The following is a 10,620-nucleotide window of genomic DNA, read 5'->3' as shown; positions in this document are numbered from 1 at the left end:
AATTTCACGCATCTTTTTTTAAATTAGATTTTGAAGAAAATGGTGAAACCAATTGTATTTGTACTTGAACAGATAATTGTAATAAGCACACATCGTGACATGCTGTATAACGTTTGCATTTCACCTTGCTGATGTCCCACAGAACAATGACACTGTACAAAATGTGCACTGGCAATTAGGTTTACCGGTGTCCACACTTTTTAGCACCACTACCCCACCTCTAAGGAGTAAACCAGTAATTCCTAGTTTTGCTTTATTGCTAGCAACAATGCTCACCAAAGCTCGCCTACCGCATACTTTGAATCTGTGCGAAAAACAACTGGAACACCCTAGTAGAAGGGACACAGGACATGCGCTGTCTAACATCTGAAATTTATTAAAGAATTCGAAAACAAAACTCCAATTGTGTACACAGGCCTCTAGTCACACAAGAAAATCGGACATTTGTGATGCAATCGTCACGCAGCTCTTTTGGCGGAATGCTCTGGCAAGTTTGTCTTAATTTTGGTTGTTCGACAGCGGCGCTCGTCCGGTGTCCTTTTCACTTGAATGTTTTAATCGTTTCCACACTGGTTCAAAAGTACACATTAGTTCTAACACGCGCAGCTTTCTTCCTTATTGCACTTTGTAAGTGCCAAATGGTGCCAATGCGTACATCTTGCCCATTCACCCCTGCATCTTTGTGTTTGGTGCATAGAGCTTTTTTGCGTCTGGTCGAAGGTAGCGAGAGAACGTTTGATGCGCTTTTTGTTGCCCGTCATGCACTCTTTGGCTGTCTGCTTCTCTGGCTCGTGCCCCACCCACACCCCTTGCGTAGAGTACTCCGAGGAATTCCGGGACATCGTAGGCAAGAGCAGCAAGAAGGCAGCGATACCCGAGAGCGGCATCACCCTCGTCAACCAGCACAAGATCGCGAGGAGCTACCTGTAAAGGAAACAAAATGCCTCTCTCGCAGCGCCTCGCTTCTCTCTTTTTTCCAGCCTCTCTTCGCTCTCTCCTCCTCTCTCTTGGCTGTGGTCTCACAGTGCCTCGGATTACTTGTGGCTTTTTCTACTTGCGCCGTTCTTACTGACCTCTGGTGCTTGCGGATGTGCTCAGTGGCAGCCACCGATTAATTCCTTTCGCTACGTCTTGCCAAATAGTGTGGGAGAGACTTGCAAAGAAGTTTTTGGTTTTTCTTTTATAGCCGATGTTCTTTGTACGTCTCTAAAGCACACATGCTCGACATTCTTTGTATTGAGAAACTTACTGCAGCTTTGTACAAGATACGTACATAACAAAGCTTGACGCACAGAATGAGTTGCCTGTCTGTTTCTGGTTACAGTTCCCTGTTAAGTCCAGACATTTCTTCCACTTTCACACATTACAGGCTGATAACAGATTGCACCACAGATATGCAAAGCTCAAAATCATTCATGCGACAGTTATCTGTCTATCACAATTCCAATGCGCTTCTTCCACAGAGCTATTTTTCTCCTATCAGTAATTCTATGAATATCATTCTGTTGAATGTAAGTGAGGCCACCAGGAACAAAACATTTTTATGTGCTATCTGCAAGGCATCTGTTGCACTCCATTGTGTACTAGCCCAAAGTTTCCCTACATGTCTAGGTCCTTGTAATTTGAACGTAAGTGTTAGGTGAGCTAATCTCATCACTGTACAAACTGGGGTAATTCCGTGCCTGGTGAAAAGAATGGATGGCAAAATTACATTTTTAGTTTTTTTTTACAAGCAAGAATTACCCCCGTTTGCTGATGAGATTAGCTCTTCTCTCAGTGAAGCTTCTTCTTTCAGTGAGGTGTACTACCCAACAAAAGGACTAATTGATTTTGATTGCTTTTTCACAGCCTGCATTTTGGCTAGGAAATATTATGAACATGTGTCACTCCTACATTTACCAACTGTGACCATCTATGGTCGGGGTTTTACTGGCCTCGGCCAGCTGAGCATGTCTGCTCAGTGACAGTGAATAACACATTCCTGCCAAACATGCGCGTTGCCGACTGCTTCAAATCGCCTAACTGTCTTGCTTGCACAACAGGTAGGCTGCATGGAGGCTGAAAGTGTCACGGAATTAACTGACTAGAAGGCACAGGTGATCTTGTTTCGCTAGCTGTAGCTTGGCCTCTGTGATAGAAGTCTTCTTGCAGCATCTTCTCAAGGCTTGTGGCTTGCTTTCGCTATAGGTCTCTGCAATGAGCTAAATTAGGGCATTTATATGCCATTGTTTACGAGTGCCAGCACTAGCTGCATTTGTACTGGGGCACATTGAATGATCTCCCTGTTGGCATACTTTTCTACTGTGAAAATGTTATCAAAAAAGCCTAATTTGACACTGCCTCTGCCTATGTGAATTCATGGCCGCCTAAATTGAAGTTATGTCAGGATTGCAAAATACCTGATGCTGGCATTAACTCCTGTTCTTGTCAGTATGTGGTCATTATTTTAAATTTTCACACAGCATTTGGATTAGTCATACCTCTCCACCTTGTACGCTACTCACTGACCTTTGATTACCTGAAACGTTTTTGCACTGAAACACTCTGTAATTTATTAGAGGTAACATCTGTTCACATTTTTTTTTCTTCTGTTCACTTTTTTTTTCCTTCTGTACAACTTTTTGCTGTTGTAATTTTTCTGTGGGAAAACACTCTGCTATATAGTAGCATGTTGATCTACTCTAGGCGACATCTCCTTGCATTGATTTGTTGTCTGCTGTTTGTGGGGCAGCTAACCTTTGTTTCTTGTTCTTTCAGATTTTTCAAATTCAGACCACTGCCTCAAGCAACCCACTAACTTTTTTTTTGCCAATCCTTTATGCTCTATATAAATTTTCCGATGCTCTGGCTGTTCTCTGCTATTGTAAAGTGTCTTGCTTAACGTGATATTTGATAACTCTTGTAACTATTGTGCATGGCTAGCTACCACTCGTTCGCATCCAAGCATGTTTAACACGCTGCGGCATTTGCAATATCTGTGATGCAGTTGTCTTCAGTTGCAAGAAATAGATTGCATGACCTTTGTTGTAGTGTCTGTAGTCGTAAGAAGCATTTAAGTTTGCATTAAGTATGTGCATTTTTAGAGTATTGTTGTACAGCCATCGTCAGACTTAACCCACGCATTGAAAACATCTTTAGCTAGCACATTTAATAAATCCTAACATGAAACTTCTATCACTCAGTAGAAAAACCAAAGATATGTTCATTGCCTGTTTGAATTAAGCATGGCTATGACTGTACATATAATTTTGCGAACAATCATGTCAGTTCCAGTGTTAAACCTTTTATTTCATGTGTTTTTTTATTAATTGCCTCATTATCATAGAAATTACCTATTATCTACCAATTATTATAGAAAATAAGTTTGCCTAATGTTATCGTAAGGCTGTTAGTTGACCTCATGTTGAAATCATTAAAGTTCAGTTGCAACGAAGTGTCTATACTGTGATAAGATGAGGACAGTGCGAATATGCATAAGTTGAACGTACAAGGACGAAGAGGCGCCAGTGTTGAGTATTCAAAGACTGAACTGCTGCTGTTAATCTTAATTGGTGCTTTACACCGTCTGTTTTGACATTGCGACAATAGTTTGACATTCTCGTAAGCGAGCAGGGGCACCGACCAGAGTTCGCTGACTAACGTGTTCCTGTGGACCCCATTTTTCCAGGAGTACACACCCGAGGTGCAGCACATTCACCGCAAGGAGAAAAGGGCATCGACTCTGGTGGCATCACACTGACGAGCGTGAGCACGCGCCGATGGTGTGGTGCCCAATGCACCGAAAAACCAGAGCACCAACAAGGGACCCAAGGAGACAGGCACCAACCATTCCACCGTAGCGACAACCAACAACTCCACGCCACCCACTGGCACCACAAACACGTAAGCACTAAGATCACATTTATCGTCGTCCTGCACGTTATGCCAAGTTCGTGCCACCGTTACACCAACTTCACATCAGCATGTTATTCTACAAGCTGCGAGGACTTTGTGCTTCGGGCCATGATAAAGCCAGCATAGTACCGACGTCATACCGACAGAGCTAACACCAATGTCGTACCAGTTCCGTAGTCGCACTTTTGTCGGACCTTTTCATTTCTTGCGCTGCAAGCATTTCCTGCAGAGCTGTCGGTCTTTTAAAGTGAATGGGCACACTATGCTCACTGTGCAATATCTTGCACTGGTGTAACTGCAACCTTTTCTGCTGTATCATGTAACCTGCAACTCCTTTGTATAGAGATAGCTAATTTATTGAGAGCCTGCATATTTTGCTGAAGAATTTGCATAATATGTAGTACAGGGACAAGGGTATAACTTAACTATTACTTGCGGAAGACTTGAATTGTGCACTGCCACACCCAGGATTACTATTATGGCACTCACGGTCCCTTCACATAACCCCTGTCATTTACGAGTTGTTCCATTCGGGGAGGTGTCATCCACTGGCGAAGCCAAGGGTGAAGGGGGGGAAGTGGGTTGAGGGGTTCAAACCCGCGTAATTTTTCAGTTTTGCATGAGCACACATACATGCACACATACAAACGTACACATGAACATACATAAAGCATGGTTGAACCCCACTCCCCCCCCACCCCCCCCTGAAAAAAGTTTCTGGCTATGCTGTGTCTCACAAACACCCCAAAAAATTACGAAATTTCTGAGAGCAGAAATAAACTTGAGAGCTCTGGAAATTTGACTTTCTTTCTTTCTTGGGAGAAACCTCAACGGGTTTGCCGTTGTAGCCAAATTCGAGCAGGAATGCTGGCTTTTTGAGCCATGTTCACACCCACGGATGTTCTCCAGTGCCCGGAGGCCGGTTCTGTGATGTTTCTTGCCATTGGTGCAGGGTGAAAAAGGCTTACAACCCGTTTGAAGAGGACGACGACAGAATGAGGTCGACCACCCGAGCGACATGTAAAGTGGAGTTATATGGCCGCATACCGCTGTGCAGCAAAGAAAGCTTGTCTGGCCTTGTTATGAAGCTTGAGCTTCTTGTTCGCTTTCACACCTCTAGTTTTGCTCTTGCTCCTTCTTCACCTTCGCTGCCACGTGTTTTCAGACACCCAAACTGAGAGGCCGAGATCTTCCGCGTCAGTGTTAGCTGAATGATTATTGCTCAAGGATGACAGGGACAAAACTTCTCTACCAGCTTTAATTGAAGTTTTACCGATTTCATACAAGCATTGATAATTAGAGGGTGTTTAGGTTTTCCATATGCTGCCACAAGTGTAAATGTCAGACTGTATCACTCATTCATAGACTCGTAAAGCTGACACTGAAGTTTGTTGCTATACTCGGCGACAGGTTATCTTGACAGTGGAGCGAAGGCTACGGAGGCGGGGCTTCCGCACATTTGTGTTGCTCCGCAAGTAGTACGGCAGCTTGCGGCTGTTTTCGGTTTTGCTTGCAGGCATCGTTAGCGCGTTTAGAAGATTATATACACGAAAAACGTGAATGGGAGAAACATTTCTATTGTTCAGTGTACATTTTAGTGTCATATTACGAGTATATTTTTCTTGAAGAACTAAACAGTGCTTTTGCTGCCGCACACTGACCCACTACATCATGGACACCATGTTTACTTTATATAACGGGTGTGCTGAAAAGGTGGTGCTCTCTAAGAAATGGAAAGAACAGGAAGGCATTCTCTTCAAAGTGAACAATAACTGTATTTTACCTACGACTTCCCGCAGCTGTTTGAGTTCCATGATAAATAAAGCAGCGTTTATTTCAGCAAGTAAATGAGAAAATTATAAGTAAACTTGAGTACTATTTTTGGCTCGGTAGCAGGCATGTGTTTCGGTACTGTAGCTTCCAGAGTGCTGTCAAGAAAAGTTGTCGCCGAGTATAGTGTTACAAAAGCACCTTTGCATTCTTTGGACATATAAGAGTATCCCTAACTCTTATGTTGTTCGTGTAGCAGTACCAGTGTCGAATCTTAGGCTGTCATTTTTAGTGAGCACATAAGGCAGGTGTGAAACTTACAGATGTGCCACTTCTGTAACCCTCTACAGTGGTGGCTTGATATCAAACACATCTAGACAGAACCCATGTAGATATCAAGTAGAATGTATTGCATTGTCTCTCCACCTGTGTAGCAGGTTCTACACTGCATTTTAGGATTCTGTAGACTGTCTACCAGTAGTTGCTATGGTCAGACTTGATTCTTTTCTTTCTTTAGCGTGCATAGATCCTGGTATTGTATGTGTGGCTCCTTTAGTTGTAGTGTAGTGTCTGCAGCTCATAGCTGTGTAGGATTCATGTAGGCTATTGTTTTAAACCAAGACATACAACCTGCTTTGCTTGTTCTCCACTTTTGTTTAGGTTGCTTTAGCTCTATTCTTCTTGTTTTGCTATGATCAATGATTGCATTGATTAGCTTATTAGCAAGCTTTGGCAAAAGCTTTTTATGCTTTTTTTATGTTGTTTAGTTGTTCCTTTTATGTCACGCAACATCACCCTATAGAGCACCATGAGCCATTCTGCCTGTTGTAAAATAGGCGAAAAATTTGCTTTTAGAGTTTGAACTATTAACGTTGAATTCTTAGAATAGTAGGCATACAAACTGCACTGCCACACTTGGTCTTACAGTAGACAGAACAATTAAATGTGTAAGTTGGAATTGGTAACCTAATAAGGTTCAATAAGGTTTCATTCATTCAGTTAACTCAAGCCATACTGGTGCTATGCTGAACGCAGTAGTGTATAGAAATCCAGGTGAATTTTTACCATATGAATATGGATGACCTTTGCACAGCGTACATAATTTGATTTGTTTTGGACTGAGTGCTCCCAGTTTGAATCTGCTGTGATTTCTTCGAGTGCCATATTGCACTTTTCATGACATGAGCTGATGCACCACCATGCATGGCATTGTCAGGTACTGGCGACATATCAAGGAGACTTGATGTGTAGAAGCCAGTGTGTCCTAAACCTGGTAGCTCTTTAATCGAGTCGATTTTTATTTTACCGATGATTATTTTCCAGAGTTCATAACCAGAAACTCTGAAGCCTTGACGTGAAATACATGTACACAGTAACCAATCTGTTAATGAATGAGGCATAAAATTATTGTCACTGTTGCAGATAAAATTCTAGCTCTGCTTTTGGGTGCTGGTGGTGTGTAGCAATAGTTAGCTCTTAGTGATGTATACACATACTGTAGGTGCGCTTTCACAGCACAGGCCTCATTAATGTTGATACAGTCGAACTCCGCTACAACGAACTCTGCTTCAACGAAATTTCCGGTACAACGAATAATTTCGGTTCCCTGTCAACAGTCCATAGGAGTCAATGCATAAATATGCTTGCCACAACGAACAGTTTTTCTGCTGCCGTTCTGCTTTAGCGAAATTTGACGATGCCATTCCGGGCTCAAAAATTTAATTTACCGTGCAATAAACACAATCTCGGACATTTTGGTGCATTTTAGAACATAAAAATAAGAATTCAAAGTCTAAATCGCGTGTTGGCACCACCATAAACCGCCGCTGTTGACTGAGCATGGGGTCGCCATTGCTTGATAGTGACGGCGATCAGACTGCCCTGCTTTCGCAACTGGCTTGGGTTGCTTCTTATTCGCAGACAATCCGAAGTCAAAGCTCAGTTGTCCACACCACGAGGAGGTCGTGGTCCACACTGGGATACAATCGCGGAACGATTCCTTTTCCGATGCCTTTCCAATGCTTTTCGTGCTTTTCGCGCTTCGCTAGTGGTCAGAGTGACGGTACATCTGCATTATCAATGCGAGCAGCCCTGGGGTGCAGTCGCGGAACGATGCATTTTCCAATGCCAATGCTTTTCATACTTTTCGCGCTTGGCCAGTGCAACAATTGGTCGGAGCAACAATTCGTCCATGTTATCAGCGGGATCAGCCAGCCGCGAGTGGTGGATAAGAATAGCATAGAATAAGGCGTAAATCATTGCTCCGATAGCACGCCTGCATCTCGCCATTGTCGGCAAATAGCTAGTGTTAGCGTATTAGTGCAACTGTGCAGTTCGTGCTGCGCGCCCGTGCCTCTGTTTCGTTCGTTTGCAGAAGTCGTCGTTTCTGCGTTCTTTCCAACGTGGCGTCGCTATGCATATATGAGAATCGCGTCGTGATGCTGCTGGGGACGCAAAGGAGGCAACAGACACTTTTTGAATTTTGGAAATAAAAGTTTCTCTGTTCTACTAGCTCAGGTCAGGCATTTTTTTTTTTTATTTCACTACAACGAAATGTTCGCTTCAACGAACATTTTTCCGAGCACCGTCAATTTCGTTGTAGCAGGGTTTGACTGTATCATTTGTGGCATCACTTTTAATGTTCGACAGGCAGCGCTTGTAGGATGATAGCCCCTATCCCCTAGTTCGTTGACTGGCATTGCTGTCTTAAAAACAGTGAAATGTTGGCAGTATCATCTAACGGCACCGCTTGAAGAACATCATACTCTTCCTAATTTTGAACACCTGCACACATTACTGTATCAACAGACCATCCAAAAGGGGCATCCAAAAAGGGCATCTGGCTCTCATTAAAGTTTTCAGTGGCAATGGTATAGTTCATCTATGGCTGATAGACTGGATTGGTGCGCATCATGGTTTAATACAACGATGGTTGCTGGCATTCTGCATTGCTGTACGATAAAGTGTACCAGCAGACACTACTGCCTCCTTACTCTTTGTGGCCTGCAGGAATATGGGCGGGCAGGTGAGCGAACCCATTTGAGGAGGACCACGAAGATTGGGACGAAGAGTCAAATGACGCACCTGGTTGACAAGGGCGAGCCGGGTGTGCCTGTGAGAGCACTGTATGACTATGATGGGCTGAGCGGACGAACTATCTTTTAACACAAGGTACCTGTCAATTGCGATTGCACCTGTCTTAAGAATTTTGTGTTGCATTCACTGTGCTGTCATGCTTAGAATGTTTGCTTTTTGTGGGGTGACAGATTTTATTGGCTGCCGCTGTTGCAACGTAATCTCACGGTGCAGGCACACACACAGGTTTCGAAATTTTTGTGAATGTTTCAACAGCGTTTTATTAAAAAGCCCTGTCCAATAGGCTTGTGGAATAGTAAATATTAGGTTCGAAGCAAATTCGATAGTATATGTCACATTTATAAGAAAACTAAGCATATTTGTCATGACCCAACTAACCTACACAATTTTTTTTAAATGAAACAGAGTATGTGCAAATTTCATTCTTTTTGGTTCAAAGGGTAGTGGAAGAAACTTTGAGTAGTAGCAGGATTTGATTTTCGGTAGAATGCAAGTGATAACCTGTAAAATACATTGTTTTGAAATTTACTATACTTAGAGCATATAAACCGGTATAACAAGCTTTTAAACTTAAAAAATGATCAATCGATGTGAGAGTAATTTGTTAATTTAACCTTGAAGTAGGGCTTCGTGTCAGTGCGGATCTCCCTTGGAAAGGTGTATTCATGGCATAGCACCCCTCCACTGCAGTGAAACCACCTTTACAGAGGGTAACATGCGGTTTATATGTGTCTATTTGTTCATTTTGAATAGTTCAAAATTTAGAATAACTTAAATGCGTTTCGAAGCGAATTTGAATACTGCAATATTTGTTCGAATATTCAAGCTCCTCGAATATTCGCACAAGCCTACTGTCCAATCATTGCATATGCGACATGAGTAGTGGCATGCAGACTCCTTTTGTCAATCACATTACCATGACTGACGATGCTTACAGCAAGCATTGTGTTTTCAAGTGTTGGTCATCTTTCTGGCCACTAGTTCACAACACCAGATTAAATTTATGAATCAGCTTTGCATGGACTGGGTCTTCATTGTCACTACACGACATTGTTATGCCTACAAGCTGCAATTGAAAAACACTACAAAGTGGTTGCTGTGTCTTGAAGCCAACATTTTGTACATAAGTTGCAACTTAAATTTGCTCAGCAAGCTTGTGTTGTTTCACGTTGTCTATGTCACATATAGACTGCTGTCATTGAAATGATAGCCTAATTTGCTCCAATTTACTCAATTTTCAACAAATGTCTATTGATGAGATCTTGTGATGTACTGTTTCTGCAGGCGGGACTGTAAACCTGTAATTGCATGCCAGTCAGCAGGCTAGACTGCCAACAGAGTTTTCTATACTGGTTGCAAACGAAACATGCCTGGATGCAAGAAGTTCAAAAACAATTTGATGCCCGCTTTCTAATTGTTCAATAATTTTTCGTTTTGTCTTCCAGGGGACCAGTTTGAAAAGCTAGAGGACGAAGACGAACAGGGCTGGTGCAAAGGCCGCAAGGACGGCCGGGTTGGCCTCTACCCCGCCAACTATGTGGAAGTCGTCGTCCCCTAGATGTGTCGCGAGCCAGGCCGAGCCGAGGTGAAGTGGCTGACCGCTGACGCCGAGCACACGTGCATCGGCAGCAGCTCATGAGCCGCCACTCTTCGCCCCGCGTGCTCTGTCGAGACGAAATGAGTTGGATGAAAAAGACTTTTGCGTTGTTTTTTGTTTTTCAACACCCGCAACTGTTGCCACACGGCGCGTCGTCCTCTTCTCCGATTCTTCCAGTGTCGGCGCACCATGTGCAAGCCAGTGGGCTGCACGGACAACGTGGCTGGTGCGTGTGTGCGCGCGTGACAAATGGCGCACGTTGT

The 10,620-nt window shown here is 43.2% G+C and overlaps 1 protein-coding gene across 1 annotated transcript; it reads left to right on the top strand.

The window, feature by feature from the left end:
- Positions 1–741: 741 nt before the first annotated feature.
- On the top strand, positions 742–10,360 carry LOC119385383 (antigen EM13-like). The gene is given in 10 exon segments (XM_049413973.1): positions 742–912; positions 3,492–3,506; positions 3,668–3,713; positions 3,716–3,755; positions 3,757–3,882; positions 4,847–4,914; positions 8,695–8,747; positions 8,749–8,804; positions 10,045–10,052; positions 10,206–10,360. Coding segments are annotated over 10 exon segments (678 nt in total). The 5' UTR covers positions 742–759; the 3' UTR covers positions 10,319–10,360.
- Positions 10,361–10,620: the final 260 nt, after the last annotated feature.

Source organism: Rhipicephalus sanguineus, chromosome 3 (genome assembly GCF_013339695.2).
Source record: "Rhipicephalus sanguineus isolate Rsan-2018 chromosome 3, BIME_Rsan_1.4, whole genome shotgun sequence".
NCBI lineage: Eukaryota > Metazoa > Arthropoda > Arachnida > Ixodida > Ixodidae > Rhipicephalus > Rhipicephalus sanguineus.
The sequence above is the reverse complement of the archived record's forward strand: the minus strand, read 5'-3'. Positions and strand labels throughout refer to the sequence as shown.